The 24136-nt window shown below is 43.9% G+C and overlaps 1 protein-coding gene across 1 annotated transcript in view; it reads right to left on the bottom strand.

The window, feature by feature from the left end:
- Hibch (3-hydroxyisobutyryl-CoA hydrolase) overlaps positions 1-19539 on the bottom strand; it is a 68519-nt gene extending 48980 nt beyond the window's left edge. The window contains exons 1-3 of the mRNA XM_059278492.1: positions 19351-19539; positions 10403-10445; positions 6935-7072 (exon numbers count right to left, since the gene is read on the bottom strand). Of these exons, the coding sequence (XP_059134475.1) occupies positions 6935-7072; positions 10403-10445; positions 19351-19385 (216 nt within the window). The 5' untranslated portion in view covers positions 19386-19539. The remainder of the gene's footprint in view (positions 1-6934; positions 7073-10402; positions 10446-19350) is intronic.
- Between the last annotated feature and the right edge of the window lie 4597 nt (positions 19540-24136).

Genomic DNA, 24136 nt, shown 5'->3' with positions numbered 1-24136 from the left:
TTTCTAAGTGCAATCTGTGTTCCAGAAATATCTGTCAAAGCTTTAAGATTAAGACGAATAAATAGGTGCCTAGTGGCACTGTGTTATATATATTTATGAGTCTAGTAAACAAATCCCCCCAAAGATTGCTGGCATGTGGTGTAGCAATGACCTTCCCCCATAGCAAGAGAGGGCTGTTATACCAAAAAACATGCATTGCACAGTCAAGGGTCTGGTGAGCGTGGGGTGCAAAGTGCTCCCTTTATGACCACACTATGAAAGATCATCATTCTCATTTCCTCACGGCTGAGGAAAGTAAGGTACAGAGACTAACATGCCTAGCCTACAGATTTAATATTCAGAAATCCAAGTTTCAGATGCATGCCTGACCTCCAGCTCTATACTTTCTAGTATCTCGTACGTATCACTTTAAAGCCTATGACTTTCTCTACAGATGGTTAAGAAATACAAAGGACAAGAGGCTGAGGTGTAGCTCAGTAGAACACTTGATTAGCACCTTGGGGAGGGAGGGGGAAGAAGGGGGTCAAGCAGCAAGGGGAAGAAGGAGATAGCTAAGCCATTTCAACGGCTGTCTCACAGGCACAGAGGTGCACGCCTCCAGTCCCAGCAAGGAAGAAGGATAGGTGGGAAGACTATAAGTTTGAGGCCAGCCTGGGCTAACTAGCTAGACTCTCTCTCAAAAACTGAATGACAAAGTGTCTTCAATCCAAAAGGTGAGGTAGAAGCCTGCTCAGTAAGTGTCCTCTCATTAACTCCTAGAGCCTGTAACACCCTCTGGGGACCCACCACATGGGCAAGTCTTTGCTTACTAAGACACTTACTTACTCCTCTCCCTCTATTGGAATCCTCCCTTTTCCCAAGAGCCTCTGGTCTACCTCTTCAGCTGTGTTCTCTACCTGCTCTAACCACCCATCTCTCCTCCCACTAGGTAAGTGTCACATGGAGCTGCCTGCTTTGTCTGCTTTATCACAGAAGCCACACCAGTGTGCCAGGATGCTCCTCTCACCCTATTGGGCCCCTACTATGTGGAAAGGGAAGCCTCTCCTCTGTGCTTTGGGACATTTCCCTCTGACAAGTCTTTCAGTCCGTTTGGGGACGCCCTAGATTAACATTCTTGTCTGTTACCAGGACACTTAAGGCCTCTGCTCCCTCATGACTCCTCTCAGCTCCTTCCTGGAACTTCCTCACCTCCCCTAGGAGCTGCCTGCTAAGTTCCACGGCTTCTCTATGCTCTCCTCCAACTGCAGCCCTTTCCTTGCCTCTTCCCCCACAGAGCTACCTGCTCTGTCTCTCCTTACGCCCTCCCAGGCCTGTATACTGTGAGTTTCCTTGTCTCCCCCTAGGAAATGTCTGCTAAGTCCCACAGCTTTTGTAAGCCCTTCTGGGTTCTGCAACTGCGGAGGTTTGAAAGAAAATGGACCCCACAGGTTCATTAGAGAATGGCACAATTAGGAAGTGTGGCCTTGTTGGATGAAGTACACTAGGGGCAGGCTTTGAGGTCTCAAATGCTCAAGCCAGGTCTAACATGACATTGACTTCCTGCTGCCTGAGGATCTAGAAGTAGAATTCTCAGCTCATTCTCCAGCACCATGCCTGCTTGCATGCCACCATGCTTCCCACCATGACAATAATGGACTAATAAGCCTCTGAACTGTAAGCAAGCCCTAATTAAAAGCTTTCCTTTATAAGAGTTGCCGAGGTCGTGTGTTTCTTCACAGCAATAAAACCCTAACAAAGATGGCATCCTTGTCTCTCCTGTCTCTCAACTCCCTCCTGGAAGTCTTGCAGCTTCTTTATGCCCTCATGGCCTCTACAGCATTGGGGCCCTTGGGTGGAATTCCTACCTGTTCCTCCTTGTCCCTCACAGCTACACTGTTCTCTGTCTCTCACTCCCTCTTGGAGCTTATTGGAGCCCTCCCGATGGCAGAAGGGGAGGAGGCAACCCTTCCTCCTTTTCTTCTCAGACTCAGAGGTTTTATTAAAACCTCACTGTCTTACTGCAAATGGCTTGGCCACCACAGCTCCATGGCTAAATACGGCACACTTGAGTTCCAGATTCTCACAGATTGTAACAACTTCTGCCAGCACAAGCAAAGGATCCCAGAGTATCTCATCTCTAAGGTTTGAAACCTTCCACTCTCAGATCTTTTATCTCTACAATTTCTCTGTGCTCTGCTCTCAAGAAATCTTTTAAGACTATTGTGAAAATAGTCTTTATCTCAGGATTTGTAACTTCAATGGGTGTGGTTAAAGAATCTGTAAAATCTGTAACAAAAATTAGCTTAGAGCTTGTAACAAAACATAGATAGTTTAAAAAAACCTATACATAGGAAATCTTAATTTGCTAAAACGTATTATATGTGATTCAACTCTTGCTTAGAAAAATAGATGTTTTAAATAGCAACCATGTGGCTCTCCTCCATTTTAGATAATGACCTCATCAAGATTTGAAAGCAACCACATGACTGGCAGCCATCTTTAATAAGGTTAAAAAGTGCAAGACATGTGACTTCACCATCTTAAGATGATCACATGGCATGAATCAGCAATTATAAAACTTCTTACTCCTAACAAGCTCTGTGTTTATCATTACATCTCCTTTTTAGACTAAAGAGACAATAGCGGGTTTCCAAAATATTTTGGAGTGGTATGAATTTTTATATGAAGATAAAATTTTAGTCATAAAGGTCTACTCAAATTAACAAAAGTTGACTTAGAGATTTACACATAACTACTTATGTGTTTGCTAACTGTTCAACACGAGGCTTCTAGAAAATTTAGGTAAGTAACAATATATGTTGATAAATAAAGTATATTTGATAATCAAGGTTTATAAGTTCCTAAATGTCTACTTAGGTTCACAGTAGTATCTGTCTACTTTGCTTCCTTGTTTTGCTCACTTTGTTAAGCTTTAGCTATCTGGATAAACTCAATTATACAAAAAACTGTGATAGTCTATAATGGTGCACTATAAAAGGATCAGGAAAGTCCCCAGTGTCCCTATGGACTGCATTTATGGTTTCTAGTTTTATTTTGATGCTAAAGAATCTTCTCTTAAATCTTCAACTCTAATTTGTAAAGTTCAAACTTAACAGGATAAAGCTATAAAATCCTAGTGTTATAAAAGCTACCAATTTAAACTGCTAAAGATAACTACGACATACAAGTTAATGTATTTTCAAAGTAAAGCCTAAACTCAGGTATATTTAATAGATAGATGGTCTTCAAACTCTTCAGGGATCTGTTGAATATAACATTTAAAATGTTTAATGAAAAAGCTTCCCATCATAGACAAAAATGCTCCTAGTAGGAACCCTAAGATCTCCAAAGAATACAGATAAGGCACAACAACCCCACCTAAATTATGGGAACAATAACTACTGGGCAAAACTGCCCCGTGCCTCAACTGCTGCCAGGGCTCTGGCCAAGCTGCAGATACTAATGGCTGATTGCCCTACTCTGCCTGGTTGGTATAAGGTCAATCCTCCAAGTTCCTCCACAGGAACACCTCAGACCTAGGCCAGGCAGCCCAAGGCCCATGCTGCTCTGTGTGACAGCTAAAGATTAAACACTGTCCTGTATGACAGCCCAAGACCTACAACCACTGCCCCTAGTGAAACCATCGAGACCACGGGAGCCCAGGGCAACTGTCTAGGTAGTGAATCTGTCATTTTAATTGATATATAGGCAACTTGGGTTACACCTCCTGCTATAATTTATCCTTTTCAGATCTCTGATAATATTGATATTGCTTTGACAGCAACAGTCACTCAGCTCTCCCCACAAGGTTTCAGCTGCCTCCTCAGTTCTGTTCATATGTTAACAGGAAGGAAGGAAGGAAGGAAGGAAGGAAGGAAGGAAGGAAGGAAGGAAGGAAGGAAGGAAGGAAGGAAGGAGGGAGGGAGGGAAAAGGAAAGAAATCAGCATGAGGCTTCACTTTCCTAGAGCTACTAGGTCTCCAGCTGAGAAAGACAGTTCACCTTGCTACCAGACTCTGAAGAGATAAACTCACAAAGCAGGTTTCAAAGTAATTTTTTTACTATTCCTTTATTTAAAGGAACTTGCTTTTACAATGACTGCTCTCAGAATCGAGAGCGCTTGTGTCTCATGGTAAACGATCTGATAGAAAAAGTTTAAATTCTATGTAAGTTCTGAGGGTCTAAGAAAGTGTTCTAAGGTATATAAATATGAGTTGTAAAGAATTAAGAATAAGCAAACTTAAAGTAAGTTGTGAGGATCTAAAAAAGTGTTTTAAGGTGTGTAAATGCAAGTTATAAAGGTTTAAGAAAGTATTTAAAGGTATGTAAAGACAAGTTGTAAAGGTTTAAAAATAATTTAAGGTATATGAAAAATAAAAATGTTTTATATTTCTTTTCTCCTCACTATGCTATTGTTACACTAAAATTTCTAAAGTTCAAAATTTTAACATCGATGGAGTTCCAGTAAGTTGGTAAAGCACGGAGTACTATTATCAGTCACAAGCTCAAGATTTTAAATCTCCTTCGGTTGTCTTCTAAGGACAGACTTTAAAAGTGCTTCTCATGGTGCTAAAAACACCTCTGTTCAATCTATACATCCAGCCCTCTGGAAAGAGTGTTAGGGCTTTTAACCCAGAATCATTTTTGGGTCCCAAGCTTTTACTATGACTCAAAGGCATGAGTCTAGTACCTTTTCTAAAATGTGGATTTCAATACAGGTTACGAACAGTGGTAATGCTACCATGTGGTGGTATTGTGTTCCCCGAAATATTGTGCACCCTAATAAACTTATCTGGGGTCAAAGACAGAACAGCCACAAAATTAAACATAGAGGATAGGCAGTGGTAGCACACGCTTTTAATCCCAGCACTTGGGAGGCAGAGCTAGACAGAAATCCTAGATCTGAAAAGGATACAGCCAAGCATGGTGACTCACGCCTTTAATCCCAGAAAGTGAGCCTTTAATCCCAGGGAGTGATGGTAGAAGGCAGAAAGATATATAAGGCGTGAAGACCAGAACTAGAAGCATTTTGGCCTGGTTAAGCATTTGGCCTGGTTAACCATTCAGGCTTTTGAGCAGCAGTTCAGCTGAGACCCATTCTGGATGAGGACTCAGAGGCCTACAGTCTGAGGAAACAGGACCAGCTGAGGATCCAGCGAGGTGAGGTAGCTGTGGCTTGTTCTGGTTCTCTGATCTTCTAGTCCACCCCAATAACTGGCCTCAGGTTTGATTTCATTAATAAGATCCAGTTAAGATTTCTGCTACACTACCATATCTAAAACTTATCTCTTTTTGTAAACTTAAAAAATTCTTGTAAGCTTCAGGGAGTCAACTTGTATCTCCCAGGTCAAACAGACTCCAGATAAATACTTCCAGCTTTCCCTACCTGCCTATTCTTGAGGGTGGGGTCTCTCCCCTTTTCCTGGGTCTTGGGACTCCCATCCTGCAACTACTAGGACCATGGACCTGGAAGCTCCAAATACATAAACTGGATTTTAAAAAGAAATTCCCCTAAACTCCTTAACTTTACTTTCTGTCCCTGGTCTGTCTATCCCAGCAGACTTCAAATCAACAACAGACTGCTCCAGCAACTCCCCAGCCCCAGGTGTTTCCTTGGAATCTGCACCCTAGCCTGCTTCGCCCCAAAGCTGCTAGCTCCAGTGGTCCAGCCTCACAAACTGCTCCAATGCAGCCTGCACCTCCCTGGCTCCAAAAGGTCCCACAGAGCCTGGACAGCAACTGAAATGGTCTTCACTCCCCTCTCTCTCTTCCCAGCCTTGGCCAATATTCCAGCTTTCTTGAGTCCCCAACCATGATGCCCCAGTGCTGTGGGATGGTCTGTATGTCAAATTGCTCTGATTGGTCAATAAATAAAACACTGATTGGCCAGTGGCCAGGCAGGAAGTAGGCAGGACAAGGAGAGAGGAGAATTCTGGGAAGTGGAAGGCTGAGTGAGGGAGACACTGCCAGCCGCCGCCATGACAAGCAGCATGTGAAGATGCTGGTAAGCCACGAGCCACATGGCAAGGTATAGATTTATAGAAATGGATTAATTTAAGCTGTAAGAACAGTTAGCAAGAAGCCTGCCATGGCCATACAGTTTGTAAGCAATATAAGTCTGTGTTTACTTGGTTGGGTCTGAGTGGCTGTGGGACTGGCGGGTGGGAGAGATTTGTCCTGAATGTGGGCCAGGCAGGAAAACTCTAGCTACAGCCCACTGTCAGCAGGAAGCAGCCATAAAAAAGATTACCTCGCCCCTTACCGTTTATTATCAACAAAAGGGCTGGGATGTTAGGTCTCAAACCCAGGACAAATGGCTAACTGAGGTGGCTATTTAACCTATCAGAGTGGACCTGCCACCAGGTTCTCCTGGCATCCCTCAGTCCCTCCCTGTTACAGGGCATGGCTGGCATACCCCACCCTCTACTCTAAACTTTTACAGCCCAGAAGCTGGGCTGCCCTTGCCCCAGCTTCCCTATATAAACCAGCCATGTTGGTTCCCTGGCCCTTCTTCTTCTACCCTTTACTCTCCTGGTCTCCTGGGCTCTCCCCTTCCCACTCTCCTCACATGGCTCAACTCAGGGTCATGTTCACTCTGGACAGTCCTAGATGGCCCCGACTCTGGCTATGCTTTCTCTTTTATTTACAATAACCATTCTCCTCCATCACGCCTACTTCCTTTTTAATGCTCTTTTTTCACTTAGTACACTAACTGTCTGAGCCGTCAGCATGACTGTTTAAAAGGTCAGTGACATGAAGAGTGTCAGAATGCAGAAAGAAACATGAAAAGTAAGAGCTATGTGAAGCTGCTCTCCTAAGGCAGGGAGTGGAGTGGGCAAGGTTCCACGGGGAGGCATCAGTGGTGCAGATGCAACGGTCCTGGGATAAAATACCAGGAATGTTCTCCTACAATGTACTTCAGAAGGATCTCCACGGGGCTTTCAACTGCTACGGACCTTTAGCTGCGGATAGATCTGCCGGATCATGTTCAGAGAGAGAGCGTTGAGGAACTTGGGTCTGTTCAGCGTTATGACTCCCGCACATCCTCTCCTCTCCAGCAGCACTTCCGCAGCTTCTGTGTGCACGGACATTCTCTGAACAACAAAGAATAACTTCATAAGGTTTTACCACACGCCCACAGCAAAACACACACCCAGTGCACATCTTTCAAGTAAGTAACCAAAGGAGTGGCTACCTAGGGACATCTAACACTCTCAGACTACACAGATGGAGCAGTCCCAAAGCAAACCATGCACATCTCCTGAATTTTCAGTATTTTATTTCTAAGTGGACTGAATCAGCTAATCTAAAATACAGCCTAGAGCACCCTGGACCATGAAGACTCTTAAGTCTTGTAGTTTGTTACTGCATTTCAAATTCTACGTTAGGTGCTTAGAAAACGGGGAGAGTAAATAATTCTTACTGCAGTAGCTGTGAACAACTTGGAAAAGGTAGCGTGTGGGCAGGCTGTGATGGGCATTAGAAAAACGGAGGTGAGAATTCCAGGTGAGCAATGGTGTGTGCTAGCCATGAACAATGAGCATCTGGAAATGCTAAGATGCTAAACGTGAGCACAACAAAGTCTGGACAAGAACGTGAGCATGGGAGGATAGACAGAACAAGCAGCAGGGCCAGGTCACAGCTCAGACCTGCAAGCTCTACACTGGAAAGATGCCGTGTACGCACTGGCAGGGTCTGACCCAGGATGACATTGTCACTTGTGTAACTACAGTACCAACAGTCTCCAGTCCAAAGACGGTCATGCCGAGTCAGATTAGACTGGTCCACTGATTCTCTAAGAGCAGTCAGCATCACTTTTAAAAAGGTCAGGGAGACTTAACGTGGCAGGGTACAAAAAGAAACGTGACGGAAAGGAAGGGACACAACTGCTCTTAGGTATGGTGGAGGAGAAGGTTTATTGTACATACGTGTGCGAGCAGAGTCGGGGGCAGGGACATTTGGGAGAGTCTAGAGTGGACATGACCAGACTGAGCTGGGCCATGGAGGGGGAGGAGAAGGGGAACCAGGTGCAGCAGCCAGGAGGCCAAAGGTCCAAAAGGGGCAGGTAACCAAAATGCCTGGATGATATAGGGAAGAGCCTCTGGGGGAAGGGCAGCTCAGGCCCTGGCTGGAGAGTTCAGGGTCGATGGTGGGGTATGCCAGCCATACTCAAAACAGGTAGGGATTGAGGGATGATGGGAGAACCTGGTGGCCAGGTCCACTTCGATATGTTAAATAGGCACCTCAGCCATTTGTCCTGGGTTTGAAACTTAATGTGAAGTAACTACAATACCTGTGAGGAACATGAGTTTAACTACACAGCAGCTTTACAGGATTCGGACACAAACACAGCTCTCGGGGCTTACGGCGCCACCATTCCTAACACCCTCCTTTATCCATGGACAATTTAGACCTCACAGGGGTGTCGGAACACTTTCCATGAATGAAGGTGTATGAGATTTCTGAGGCCTTGTGAGAAAACTCCAAATAAACAAGAGTAACCTCTGTTTCTCCATAACATGGGTTATGTTCTTGGAATGTGCAAGTGTAGTAATCAGAGTGGTTTACTTTAGATAATCCATCGTCTTAGCGTTATTACTCAGAATGTTTCCAAGCAAGAGTTGTTCTCGAAACTGTACACAGCTTGAACTAATGTCAACTCTGCTCACCTGACTTTGCTTAACCCTCAGAATATAAACTGTCTAACACCTGAGTAACTGGCTACTGCATGACACTTCAGTCCACCTCACTTTCAGGCTCCACTCTCCCAGGTTCACCCCGCCAAACTGAGCACCAACACATGGGAACAGTGTATAGTATGGAAGTCAGTGGGGCTAGAGAGATGGCTCGGTGGTGAAGAGTGTGTACTGTTCTCGCACAGGACCTTCGTTCAGTTCCCAGCACCCACAACAGGCTGCTCATAACTGCCTATTAACTCCAACTCCAGGGGAATCTCCTGTCCCGGCATCCATGGGCACCCGAACTCACACACACACACACATACCAGCACACAGACACTCACCCACAGACACAATTAAAGATAGTAAAAGTGAATCTTAAACATATAGTAAAATTAGCTATTGGTTTAGATTTTATACTCAGTGGTGGAGTGCCTGCCTAGCATGTACAATAAATTCCTCAACTCAATCCTCAGGATCACAAGATTTTAAAAACAAATGAATTTAAATTTTTACCTGGAATATGCCAATTAAAACCATTCAGTACACATATAACTAATACCTGATGAAATCCAAACAACTACATTTTCACAGCATTAAACATGTTTTCATTTTCCCTTGTAAAATCATGATGTGTATCTAATTCGTAAGACAGTTCATTACCAGATAGTAACCAAAAATGATACGCACTTAGAAGAGCTTTAAGAAAGCCTATTGAAGCTGGGTGGAGCACACTTTCAATCCCAGCCCTCTGGAGGCAGAGGCAAGAGGATCTCTGAGTTTGAGGCCAGCCTGGTCTACAAAGCAAGTTCCAGGACAGCCAGGGCTATGCAGAGAAACCCTGTCTTGAAAAACAAAAACAAAAACAAAAAGGAAGAAAGAAAGCCTACTGAACAATACAAAATGATACATCCTTTTAATTTGAATTTCTCACCAGAAAAGTTCAGTTAACAAAATTATTCCTGTAATAAAATATCTTTCTTAAGTAACTTGAGACAGATCAGATTCTGATCTTATTATGTCCAGCGTGTGAGTAAACACATACAGTAGAAGCATTAACTATTGCAGAGCCAAAGAAAATAATAAATAATAAGCATTTATTATTAGCAATAATTGCTAAACTATGAAGTTATTATTTACACATTATATACTGTATTAGTGTTAAGATTTTTACACTTTATTTTATGTGTATGGGTGCTCTGTCGGCATGTATGTCTATGCACCGAATGCTTACAGTGCCTACAGATGCCAGAGGAGGACATAAGATCCCTGGAACTGGAGTTACATACTGCTGATCGCCACCATGTGGGTGCTTGGACTGAACCCCAGTCCTCCGCAAGAGCAGTCAGTCTCTTAAGCACCGCTGAGCCATTACTCCAGCCCACATGCTAAATTTTTAAAATTCACTATCTTTTTAACATTTTGAATCACTGTAAACACTATCCTCATTTTATATATATATATATATATATATATATATATATATATATATATATATATATGAAGGGAAGCTACAATAAACTAAGCATTTGTCCAAGGTTAAGTTGTAGACTCAATATTTAAAACTGCAACACTTGTTAAAGTAGCCTTACAACACACAGTGTGTAGGAGGTGGCAAGTCTTACCACGGGAGTGTGAGGCCAGTGGTTAGGAAGTCAAGGAATCCTGCCATCCGAGGGATGTCTACTTCCCTAACAGTGACACTTGAAGTTGTATCATAAACAGCAAAACAAAGTCCACACTTACCAGATGCTGCAGAACAACATTGGCTCTTCTGAGTGAGCTGAACCTGAAACAGATGAGGTCTGTGATGAGTGCGGTAACACAGGCAATCGTGTATTGGTTACAGGCACTGAAAAGCCTCTTCTAAAAGTCACTGGACAAAACCCTGAGAACGGATTTCACAGCAATGGAATGCCATCTCAGAGGACTTCAGCAGCCCCTCTTCCCATGTGTTTTGGGAACTTTCTTGGGGATGGAAAAAAATGTCAACCCCTACTTATAGGACACCAGAGGTGAACCGAGGTAACTCCACTAAAGCGCAACCTGGGGAACCAAACACTTTCCTGGGGTTACTGACAGAGCACATATCAGGAGGGAAGGGGGAGACCATAAACAGCGGCCCCACCGAGTATCTTGTCCCAACATGGATGTCAGTTATCTCACAGCTGCAGAGCTGGAGTCCCGCTTCCGTTAACCTCCACGATCTGTACCCTCTGGCACCTTCCAAGACCATAAGAACATGTGCAAATAGGACAGATTACATACAAAGAGCTGGGAGGTGTAGGAAGGGAAGGCTGGAATCTCCGTGAGGGCCTAGTAAGCCTCCCAGACTCTCTATGGAAGACGGCCAACCATGAACAAGCCTGGGCTCAGCGTGTGTGTATGTGTGTGTGTGTGTGTGTGTGTGTGTGTGTGTGTATGTGTGTGTGTGTGTGTGTACACGTCAGAGCTGTCGTGATGAAGGCGGTTGTTAGGTGAGAACCGCTCTCTACACCACCACACAATCTAGCAATCCCACTCTTTTTTTGAGTTTGACTAAATGAGCCAGAAGTTTCCATCCACAAGAAAACCTGCAAACCTGCACATGCATTTTATATTAGCTGCATTTATACATGCAAAAGGCAGGCATAATCAAGATGTCCTTAAGTAAATTCATGCAGGAATATAAGCCATAAAAAGAAATGAGCTACTGCCTCAAACATCCCACACACAGAAGAATGAAACTTAAATAATGTGGACTCCTAAGAAGAAAATACTGTGAGATTTCAGGTGCAGGATATTTTGAAAATGGCAGAGTTCTGGAATGCATAGAAAAATAAAAGCTGTCAGAGATTTAGGAGGGAAGAGAAATGAATAGTGAAGACACATTTAAACTAATCTGTAAAACACTGTATATGCCATTAGCTATTAAAATTTTTGACAAAAATCTCAGTTTAATTTTCTGTAAATCTAAAAAAAATCCACAAATAAAAGTCTGTAAATTTTTGAATTACATTTTGTTTATTTATTTGGGTAAAGGATGTGGAATCTGTAATTTTTTTTAATTCGGTAAGGATGGAATACAATACACACTCTGAACACCCCTGGGAGAGGCCTAAGTCACTCTGACCTCCTAGAGGCAATCTGGATATACAGACCTCAACCTCCAGCACAGTCTAGGGAGATAAGGGTTATTTGGCTTCCAGGTTACAATCCATCATGGGATAAGCCAGAGCAGGGCCTGAAGCAGAGGTCATGGAGGAACGCATTACTAGTTGGCTTCTCCTGGCTTGCTCAGTTTGCTTTCTTATATACCCCAGAACCACATGCAGGGTGGCGCTGCCCACATAGGCTGGACCCTCCTACACCAAACAAGAAAATGCCCCATAGGCTTGCCTATAGGTCAATCTAATAAGTGGTAAGGGAGGGAGCATCCCACTCCTACTTTTCCCCAGGGTACTCTTGAGCATGAGCTGCAGGAAATATTAGATAGAAATATAGCTACAGAGAGACAGACAGAAACACAGAATAGCCTCAGGAGGGCCCAGACTGTCTCTACCAAAGGGCTTTGAAAGGAATGCCAAGGGGTGGAACAAAAGACCTCCCCCTAGCACAGCCAAGTGCAGACCATCTCAGACACCTGGTGACCATGCACGTGGTCCAGCCATCCCCTAATGCAGTGCTGCTGTGTAAATCAAGCTCAGATCTCACTAGGAAACCTTTGTGGACTCCTACACTAACAGAGACATTTTCTCATTTGAGGCTCCCTCTCCTCAGATGACTGTAGATTAGTGGAGTATGGTGGCACGTACACACAGTTGAGGAAGAAGAGGCAGGAGATCACTGGGGCCCAGGAATTAGACAGGTCAACATAGTGAGACCCTACACAAAAGAAAACAAACAAACCTAACTGTCCTTTCACTGTCCAGCTGGTCACTCCTCAGGCATTTGTAAAGTATGGTTCACTAAACCATTCACAGTTTTCTGCAGGAAGGGAAAACTGAAAACTGAGAGTGAAATATTTTTAAAACTGTCACTGCTACATAATTATTACACAACCACTAAGCACACTTGAAGGTATGTAAGTAATATGACATGTAAAAAGTTATGGCACAATTTAAAAAGCAACCTATAAATAATAGACACAATGTACTTACAGCATTGTTGTCTCGAAAGTGTCAGGCTAGGAAAACAGCTAAGGCACAGCTTGGCAAAAGTGACCAATAGCCAAGTGCTGGAGAAGCCGCGAGGGGCAGGAAGCAAGCGGGTGCACAGCAGCCATAGTGGTGCACAACTGTGACCCCAGAACTTTGAGGGGAGGCAGAATAGTGAGTTACAGGCCCACTTGGGTAACACAACAGCCACCCCTACCCCCAAAAAATTGTATCCAGATGACGGCTCAAGGATAGTGTATAAATTTCACTAAGCTATAAAGTTCAGAAGAGTGCATTTGTACCTTATGTAAGTTTTCATTTAGCAAGAGTCTTAGTTAAGGTTTCTATTGCTCTGAAGAGACACCATGACCAAAGCAACTCTTATAAAGGAAAACATTTAATTGGGGTGGATCGCTTACAGTTCTGAGGTTCGGTCCATTATCATCATGGTGGGACATGGTGGTGTGCAGGTAGACACGGTGCTGGAGAAGTAGCTGAGAATCCTATTATCTTGCAGGCAACAGGAAATAGTCTGTGACACTAGGAGTAGCTTGAGTATAGGAGAATTCAAAGCAAACCTCCACAATGACACACTTCCTCCAACAAGGCCACACCTACTCCAACAAGACCACACCTCCTAATAATGCCACTCCCTTTGGGGGCCATTTTCTTTCAAATCACCACCACAGCAAGAAAATGAGAAACTCAAGATTAGAGGAGGTAGTGGCTGGAAAGCACATAAGGAGGGCTTCCAAAATGCAGGTATTAGCCTGTTTCTTGATCCATCTGATACTAACAGGAATGCTTAGTTTGTGAACATTAATCAAATTGCATCTTTATGCTTTGGACTTTTTCAAAGAGTTCCCCAAAGACAGCTCCTCTTGCTCTTGGAAACTCACAAAGTAGTGACCAAACAGCAGAAGAACACAGTGGGGATGTATGCTGAAGACATCAAACTTAAGATACAGAGAAAAACCAAAGCAGGAATCAGTAGGCACAGCCTTAATCAGGACTATGCCATCCACAGATACGCACACTATCTGACGGAACTAATAAACTGCCAACTGTTAATGTTTTTCAGTGATGCTGAGAACATATAAAATGAATAACTGAGAAAAAAATAAAGAAAACCTAGTAGTATCACTATTCCCACTTATAAATACTTTAAATGGTTGAATAAACAATTGAAATAAATGGCAGTTGAATAAACAATTGAAATCCAAATGACTTTCCAGAAGTTATATTATTTTCCTTTTAAATTATCCTCAAATTGATAATACAACCAAAAAAAAGAAAGAAAGAAAAGAAAAGAATCACACATTTGTTTAAATAAGTCACAGTTTACATTTCTGACCTAGAACATTTTGAATTTGCTTCACCACAAGTGAAGCCTTCTGCCCCCAGTCCAGGATTCTGCCATGTGTCTGTACATTAGAGTCTTCTGAAAACTCTTGTCATATTCCAAAACTCTGGTCACAACAACCCAATTAAACAGCAGCTATGGAGGTGAGGCACAGGCACGGACGGGTACTTGGACAAAATGACTACTCCAAAGTACAAGCAATCATACTGTTTCCATGTAGTGACATCCATACTAAACTATTATTTAAAATCTGGCACTGGGTCTGAGGATGCAGCTCGTGGTACAGCATTTAGTACAATCTCTCATACTACGAAAACATAAAATATGGTATTTGAGAATTCAGTCTCCAAATTTATTCCAAACTTATCTCTTTTCTATTGCCTCCAAACTGCCATCTGGTGGACAAGAGGGGTACACACATCTCACTAGTGTTGAAATCCTTCTTTAGTTACCAAGATTATTTAATCCTTGTGGGTGATATGAAATACTGGGAACCTGGCTTGAAAGTTAAATTATTTGCTACATCAGAGACTACAGAAGAAACTGAAGGACACAGAAATACTCCTGGTGATTACAATACATACAAAGGTGTGAAACTATGGTAGGTGGGCATGGTAGCCCATGCCTTTAGTGCCAGCACTGGGGAGGCAGAGCAGGTGGATCTCCAAGAGTTCCAGGTAAGTCTGGTCTACAGAGTTATAGACCAGCCATGGATACACAGTGAGACTGTCTCAAAAAACAAACAAATAAACAACAGCAACAAAATACCGCCCTCTTATAACGATAAAAGTTTCAGAAACTTCGTTGCAATTATCCAATAAAGCAAATACAAGCTTACAAAATCACACAACTCTACTTGGAACTGTTCAAGTAAGATACTGTGATAAAAGAAGGGCCAAGAGACTGCACTAGCGGCTGCCAGGGTAAGTAGGGCAGAGAATCAAGTGAGTAACCCAGGGGTGAACTGATAGAAAACAATGACACGGTGTACTGAGTTGTGAAGTGAAAACGAAAAGAGGAGGGCTTCAAGCAAGAAGAGGAAGGAAAGTGCAGGTCCTGAGACACTTAAAAGGACACTAGCTGCTTACAGGACGAAACATGAATTTGATTGTTAGGTTGTTTGCTGTGACATCAAGCGGAAACATTCAACAACAAATGAAGAAAAGACCCTGAAGCCTAAGAGAAAAGTTAGGGCTGAAGACATCAGGGAGTGACTCGTGGAGACGACCAGAGGCACTGGAACCCCTACCTTTCCGGACGAAATAAATGCAAACACTGCAGTGCACGGCCAAGGCTAAGAAGACCTCTCCACCTGGTCTGCAAGTGTGATTTGTTACTATTTTATTTCTGTTCAGTCAACAGTTATTTTAAAACCACAAACATTTTTTTTTTAAATCAAGAGATACTGCCTAAGGGGCAGTTTTCCACCTTTTCCAGAAAATAAAACAAAATTTTTAAAAGCCATCCTGCTGGTTGTGGGAATAGTGGATCTACATTCTATTGAGCTGCTGCTGGACTGAATAGCCTTCTCCCTCACCCAACAGTCCCCTGCCGGTCCCCCTGCTGTCATGTAGTGACCATCGCTGAATGCTTATGTGTGGTCTCTGTTTGGGTTTGGGTTTCCTCGTACAGAAAAAAAAAAAAAACAGTATAATAGAGCCTCAAAGATTACACCGTTGTCTAACCAGAAGTGAAGGATGGAGGCAGTAACCAAATAATGTTGCTAGGCAGGGGAAAACAGGCGTATTGCTTAACAGCCATCTTTTTACAGAGGTAACCCCCTCCATCTAAAGATGGCTTTACCCTATCTATACTTTTTCCTTGAGAACACTTACCAAGGTCAGCAAATAAATATGACTTTGTCTGAAGTATTTACTTAAGGATTGGTAAGAATGCCTGGTCCACACTGCCCACAGGATAACCAGTGCCCAGAACAATGCCTCTGAGCAGCTACAACAGATTATTTCAGTCAAAAAGTAAACTGAGATCCAAATCCTTGAGATCCAGGCTGGTAAAGTTGTTATTGTTGTTGTTGTTTTTTAATTTAATTCCATGACCAGGAAGGTACTCATGAGAGCTAAGCAGACGAAAGGCAGGCACTGAGGTCAGATTCAGTAAGGTTTATGTAGCAGTCACACACAGAACTTACTCGAGCTGGAAGAAGGAGAGCCCATCAAGTTTCCGCAAAATGAACAAGTACTAAACTGAGGTTGCTGTATAAATGTGAGTCTGCAAGAAGGAATAAGGTTTGGGGGTGTGGGAGAATTAAGATAACACTGGGAAAGGACTCTAAGTCCTGCCAAAGAGATGTCTGCATATTCATTTTTACTGCAACACCATTCACAACAGCAGAAAAATGGAAGAGAGCCATCGACAGCTCAGATAAAGGAAACTGTGACATGGACACAATAGAATTTTATAGCAGGAAAGAAAACCTAAGCCATGACATTTGCAGGAAAACAGGGGAACTGGAAGTTACTATGTGTCTTAGGGTTTCTACAGCTGCAATGAAACATCGTAACTAAAAGCAACTTGGGGAAGAGAAGGTTTATTTGGCTTGCACTTCCATATCACTGTTCATCCCTGAAGGAAGTCAGGGTAGGAACTCACACTGGGCAGGAATCTGGAGGCAAGAGCTGATGCAGGGGCATGGAGGAGTACTGTCTACTGGCTTGTAACACCCAGAACCACCAGGCTAGGGACACCAGACCAGGAGTGGCGCTACCCACAATGCTCAACTGAGATTCCCCCTCCTCTGAGATGATGACAGCTAGTGTCAAGTTCACATTAAAAACTAGCCAGCACACTGTGTTTAGACTCAGACACAGACAGCATGTTTTCTCTCATATGTGGAATATATATACGGGTGGGGTAAGAGTAGGTTGTAAAACTAAAAACAGGACCCTGAGAGCAGAAAAGGGTCTCAAGGGGAGGCTGCAAGAGGGTAGGGAAGGGGGTGAAAGAACAAAGTGGCATGAAAGCAGGAGAGATGAGGGAGATGGAGGGAGTGGAAGAAGAGGACTTACGGGCAGGAGGGGAGGGGAGTAGAGTGGGGAGAGGATCAACAAACACACACAGTATTACAGAATGCCCATAATGAAACTCATTACTTAGTGTGCTGATCCAAAAAACAAAAAAAACAAAAAACAAAAAACTAGTGACCAAGACCACTTAGAAATCTAGTGTACACATATCTGAAGGGCAATGGAGGCATTCAGCACAGGGCTCAGAATAAATCAGGTTATACCATACATTTGAGAGTTGTCTTCAAAGAAGTGGTGTGGGGACAAAGAAAACCACCCAAGAGCCAAATTGGCACTGCAGAGGAACAATGGTGGTAGGGACAACCAACAGCACTAGAGGAGCAAAGTGGGGCAGCGTTCAAGGGGATTGCCCAATCATGGCAACCACGGCACACAAGCCCTTCCTTCCAGAAACTCTCAGAGGCCCTCCTCACACACGTGTGGAGTACACTCCTCTGACAGCATGGTGTGGCTGCAATCCCTTTTGCTGAGGTAATACCCATTCCAGTACTGGATCTAGAAAAGGGACCTGGAATCAATACTGCCCAGTTTGGTCCTGGCCTGATCTAGTCAGTTTACATTTGGACATGTGGAGTGAAACAGGGGCAAGCTGAACTAGGTAATGAGAGAATTTTTCAAGATGAAGTTAACTTTGTTCATATACATGTCTTTGCAAAATGGAATTTACTGTCATCAGAAAACCAACAAGAATGAATATATGCGCAGATTTACCACCAAAGAGAAACAAGTAAAAGAGAAGCTAGCAAGGCAACTCTTTGGTGTGTAACAGATATTTGAGAATCAAATCACTGGATACAATGTTAGGTGCTTTCTCTGAAAACAACACTATTCTTAAGATTTTTTGTTGTTGTTGTTTTTGTTGTTTTTTCGAGACAGGGTTTCTCTTTGTAGCTTTGCGCCGTTCCTGGAACTCACTTGGTAGCCCAGGCTGACCTCGAACTCACAGAGATCGCCTATCTCTGCCTCCCGAGTGCTGGGATTAAAAGCATGTGCCACCACCGTCTGGCTAAGATTTATTTTTTAATTATGTGTATGTGTGTGTGTGTGCCCATATGCGTACTGGTGTCCCGTGAGTTCAGAAGAGGCTGTCAAGATTCCTTGGAGCTGGAGTTACAGGTAGTTTCAAGCCACACAGGGAACAGAACCCCAATCCTCTGAGCCCGTCCTTCAAGAGCCGTACAGGCTCTTAAACCGTGGAGCTGTCTCTCAAGCTTCAACAGTAACTATTCATTTAGACCAAAGAAACATTTCCATCCCTTTGCAGGAACCTTCCAAAACAAACGGTGCGGCATAGGAACTTGCAGCAGAACGAGGGTGAGTTCCACTGTTGAGGTGCTCCCAGACCACACGGATGTTTAACTGTAAACATCTCAGCACCCAAAATGGACTTCCATGAAGCGTTTAACAGGGACAACTAAAGTGTTTGTGTATGGTACCAGGGACAAGGTACTGCACAAGCCAAAGCGCCTAGAATGAGTGCTAGCTACCACATTCCCTCTGCAGAGGTGGGGTAGCAGTGAGAGGCGCCTTTAAAAAGTTAACATTTGGGGCCAGGTGGTGGTGGCGCACGCCTTTAATCCCAGCACTCGGGAGGCAGAGCCAGGCGGATCTCTGTGAGTTCAAGGCCAGCCTGGTCTACAGAGCGAGATCCAGGAAAGACACCAAAACTACACAGAGAAACCCTGTCTAGAAAAAACAAACAAACAAAAAAAGTTAATATTTGGACTTGTGCTCCCTCCAAGCACGTTAAATGGCCACAACCTTGTCCTGTGAATTCCAAACACCCGCGCTGCTGCAGCAGAAAAGCTAATCAATTCCTCTACCCGGAGCCCTGGCACGCAACCGTCACACCTGTGTGACCAGACAAACGATCCCACACGGTAAATCGGGTGGCACGTCCCCAAACTGCACCCAGCTTCCAAGAAAGAAAGTAACTAGGAGTCAAAAGGGAAGAAAAGTCGTGCGAGGTCAAGTCTGAATACAAGACAGCGGAAAATGAAGGTGTTTTTGCAAAGAAGGTGCCAGAGAGCAAAGTCGGAGGACGCCTGCGGCTGGGACGGCGCTGGCCAGCGGGGACACTCGCGAGCCTTCTCCCCGGGCGAGAGCGGAGGGCGAGCCGGCCCTCCGACGCTGGCTCGCTCGCTGACTCACCTCGACAGGAGCCGCCACACATCCTGCTGCCCCATGGCCTAAAACCCAGAGCTAAAGCAGAGCGGAGCGACCGGACAGACGGCACGTCAGACCCGCCCACCGCCGACCAGAGCCGAGGAGAGCCGAGGGCACCGACAAGTCCTCCGGAGGGCCAGAGCGGCCACAGCCTGCACTTCCGCTGCGCTACGCTAATGGGCGGGGCAACACAAGAGCTTGAGGAAATGAGTCAGAGCAAAGGGCGGGACCAGGGTAAGGGGCGGAGACTAGGGCGGGGCCAGGACGGGGTGGGACCAGGAACCGGGTGAGGGTGGGGGGGGCTGGGTAAGGGGCGGGGACTAGGGCGGGGCCAGGACGGGCGGGGCGAGGAACCGGGCGAGGGTGGGCGGAGCCTGGGTGAGGGGCGGGGCTAGGGCGGGGTTCGGGGAGGATCGGGGGAGGAGCCAAAGCGAAGGCGGAGAGGTAGGTAGCCAAGGCTCAGAGAAAAGCACAAAACGGAAATGACTTTGCTCCCTAGAGGCCGTCTTGGGGAACGCCTGGTCGGTCGTCCAGGTTTGGCTTTCAAGTTTGACCAGCAGAGATTGATTGATTGATCTGAAGGAGTTTTGTGGAATTTTAATAATTTAAAATGAAAAGGTAAATTTAAACCGGACCCGATCGTGCACTCCTGTAATCCCAGCACACAGAAAACTGAGGCAGGAGAATGCTCACCAGTGGCAGGCCACCCTGGACTATATAGCAAGACCTTACCTCAGAAAAATAAGTAAATTTAGCGTTCTTTGAGAATCGAACAGATGAACTGCATTTGATGTCAAGGAGAGCTCGGTGACTTTTAGTACTCGCTCCGCATAGCTGAACTTGCTTTGAAACATTTCTGATTGTCTTGGGAAAAGTTGCAGATCCCTCAGTCTTCCTCCGACAGACGGAAATATCTGATTAAGACACTGTTCACCAACTGAACTGGAAATCGCTTTTATCAGAGAAAGCATATCTACACCAGAAAGCAGCTTATTAAATAAAACCTATATTTAACTGCCCGCTACTGATGAGTTGCCTCTGGATCCACCCAGATGTCTAGCTGTAAGCATTTCATCACCAAGTATTGAGATATTAATAAGAACTGAGGAATTCGGAGAAACGCGGGATGTTAAGTAAGTGTGTGTGTGTGTGTGTGTGTGTGTGTGTGTGTGTGTGTGTGTGTGTTGGGGATGGACACCGAGGCATTCTATAAGCACTCTTCCACTACTATATCCTAGCCTTAAAGAGGTCATTCTTAGTCTTTGGCATTTAGGAGACATACTATATGATATTTGATCAGAAATTATCTTTCTGGCTGGGGTCACATATTATACTACTCAGAGAACAGAGGAAGCCAACAGGTGCCATACAAGCAGAAGACACCAGACAGAAGGAATTATTGACCTGAGATTAGTCCTCAAAGGCAGTCACCATTTGACTTCAACCTCAAGAATGACTGTGTTGGCCTACCCAGCATGCATCACTGGAAAGACAAGCTTTCCGACTCTAACCAGAGCCAAGTCATCCTTTCCTGACCCCATGTGAATGGGGTCTGTGTTTCACAGTCTCCATGTTTACAGGACCCTGTTTTGATGTACTGCTCTGCTATTTAAAATGTTTATTTTATTTATGAACGAATTTGTTTGTTGTGTGCACCTATACCCACTCAGGTTTTAATAGTTCAAGTTCAATACAGAGGTCAGAGGACAACTTGCAGAAATTGGTTCTCTCCTTCCACTATGTGGGTCTCGGGGATGGAACTCAGGTTTTCAGGCTTGGAGGCAAGTGCCTTTAGCCAGTGGTCCATCTTGATAGTCCCTATTAATAAGTTTTGAACAAATGACCCTATATTTTCACTTTGTACATTAAGAAATCAGTCCTACCCTCACTATCCATCTTATATTTTCATTATTCTATAAGGAGACTCTATGTATCCCAACTTGCTTTCTATTGTAATAGACCATGACCGAAAGGGACTTGGGGAGGAAAGAGTTTATTTCAGCTGACAATTTATATATAGTTCCTGCCCTGACTTCAAGGGAAGCAGAGGCCATAGAGGAACTCTGCTTGATGGCGCATGTGCCTACCTTGGGCACATAGAGTATAACCAATAGTAAGTGGACCTTCACTTCTCCACCCCTCCCCCAGTAGCATTTTCCAAGGTTCCTTCACACTGTAGCATGCATGAGCACTTCTCCTCTTTTCTTATTGAATAATACTTTTACTTTGGTGAATTGTATGTGAGGGGGAGGAGGGAGGAATGGAGAATGAGAGAGGGGAAGGGAGGTTTGTTTAGAACTTGCTGGATAGTTTAGGATAACCTTGAACTCCTGATCTTCATGTTTTACTTTCCCACTTCAGGAGATTACAAGTATACATCACCATGCCTGGGTTATGTAATGTTGGGAATTCAACCAAGGGTGTCGTGAATGCCAAGCAGGCACTCTACCAGCTGAACTACATCCATGTTCTGGATATAAAGCTTTTATGTTTTGTTTTGTTTTTAATTCTTCATAGGTTGATGGATATTTTGTTGTCTCCACTTTGGGATACTGAGAATGGTGGTGCCATGAAGTTCCATATATTGTTTTATGTGGTCTGTGTTAATTTATCTTGGTCATACATGTAAGACTGGAATTGTTGGGCCATGGGGTAATTGTTTAATCACATAGGAAAGTGGCTGGAGGCTGAAAAGAAAATGATCTCGTTGTTCCATATCCTCGTCAAAATCTTGTGTTCTTACTCTTAGTTTTGGTCATGCTGGGGTAAGCGGTGTTATCTCACTGTGGCTTAAATTTTTATTTTCATGATCTTTAATATGTTGAACATTTTTTCTTTATCTTGTTACTATTTTTGTAAAGTATTTACTTAATTGTTCTTACCCATTCTTAAACAGGATCATCTTCTATTATCCATTTATATTATAACTATCTTTTGTTGTTCCAAATCACCTCACAAATTAAGCAGCTTAAAGCAGTAACTTTCTCTTTCCCAGAGCCAGGTGATGTTAGGTCAAGGGCTCATGAGGTTGCAAAGTGCTGGCTAGGATTGAAATCTCGCCAATCCCCATCCTCCCCCAAAGAGGAACCACTTCCAAGCTTCAAGTTCTCACTCTGTGGACCCGTCCAGAGGGCTGCCCACATGCAGAAGTTGCTTCAAGTCTGTGGACCCATCCAGAGGGCTGCCCACATTGCAGAAGCTGCTTCAAGTCTGTGGACCCGTCCAGAGGGCTGCCCATATGCAGAAGCTGCTTCAAGTCTGTGGACCCGTCCAGAGGGCTGCCCACATGCAGAAGCTGCTTCAAGTCTGTGGACCTGTCCAGAGGGCTGCCCACATGCAGAAGCTGCCTCCTACCGGAGCAAGGGGTCCTAGAGAGATAACACCAATACAAAGGCCAAGGTGTTCTTATAACCTAATCTTGGGAGCAATTTACCTCGGTTTATTCTATTGATCACACAAGGCAGCCCCAAGTTCATACAGAAGGTTTGGGTACTAGGTGGCAGAGAGCCTTAAGGACTGTTTGGAATCTGGTTATTGCACTTGCTTCTTTTTTTCTCTTCTGGTTGCCAATCAATCATTAAGACATGTCAATCATTTCTTTGAAAGATCTTTCAAATCCCCCTGCTCAACACCCCACATCTGCTGTACTAATCATCCCTGTATTCATTCCAAATCCCACCCTCCACCCGCACTTCAGGCACCGCTCAGTATGCATTTCACATACAAACTATTAATATATCAAGTTTTGTTTATTATTCAGATTTGTTTTATTATTCAGTTATATGTACCTATGTTGCTAAGACTAGACACATGGGGATATTGAGCCATTGACATGCAGCTAATCTCACTGAGGAAACAATACAAAAAAATTTTGAATTCAAGCAGTATGAAAAATATATTTAGTGCATTTAAGTTGACAATATTGAGTTTAAAAATGTTATAAAAATTGACTTCCCATGTCTCTTTTCATTTTTAAGAAACATTTTAAATTTTACATATGATTAAATTCTGTCTGTATTAAGCAACAATGGCCTATCACATTCAATTCCAGCTGACTGATTTGGGCCCAAAAGACTCTAGGCTCCACCTTATGATTATCTGCCCTTGTTTTCCACTTACTCTTCTTACTCTTACCACACATGTCCCTCCTGGAGGTCCCTGCTCACCTGGTGACTTTCTGTCCCTCTGCCTTAGCTCACACGTGCCTTATATCACAAAAGCTGTTCTGCTGTTATCCTTTCTAAAGACTATCCTGACATCTAAACCTGATCTTCATGAACTCTCTTTACCCTAGCTTGCATTGAGCTTCCCTTTTCTGAATCTGAATTACACTTCTAATATGTAGACAAATTGCTAAACGGTCTTATTAAATAAAAAACAAGGAGCCAGAATTTGGGATTAAAACCTGAGAGATCAGAGGAGTAGGAAAAGCCATAGCTAACCTCACCTCACCAACTCCGCAGCTTCCAAGGAGACCTATTTCCTGTATACCCACACCTATGTGCCTTGCTGTTCTGCCATCTGATTTGCTCTCTGTCCAGCTACATCACTTCCTCTTCCTGCCCAGCTCTGTCACTTCCTGTCTGTCTGTACACACCTCCAGACCTCCATAGTTAACTAGTGTTGGAATTTAAGGCGTGTGCCACCACACCTGGCTCTGTTTCCAGTGTGGCCTTGAATTCACAGATACAGACAGATCTTTGCCTCTTGAATGCTAGGATTAAAGGTGTGTGCTACCATTGCCTGACCTATATGTTTAATATAGTGGCTG

This window comes from Peromyscus eremicus, chromosome 13 (assembly GCF_949786415.1).
Source record: "Peromyscus eremicus chromosome 13, PerEre_H2_v1, whole genome shotgun sequence".
Lineage (NCBI taxonomy): Eukaryota > Metazoa > Chordata > Mammalia > Rodentia > Cricetidae > Peromyscus > Peromyscus eremicus.
This window is presented reverse-complemented; position numbering and strand designations above follow the sequence as displayed.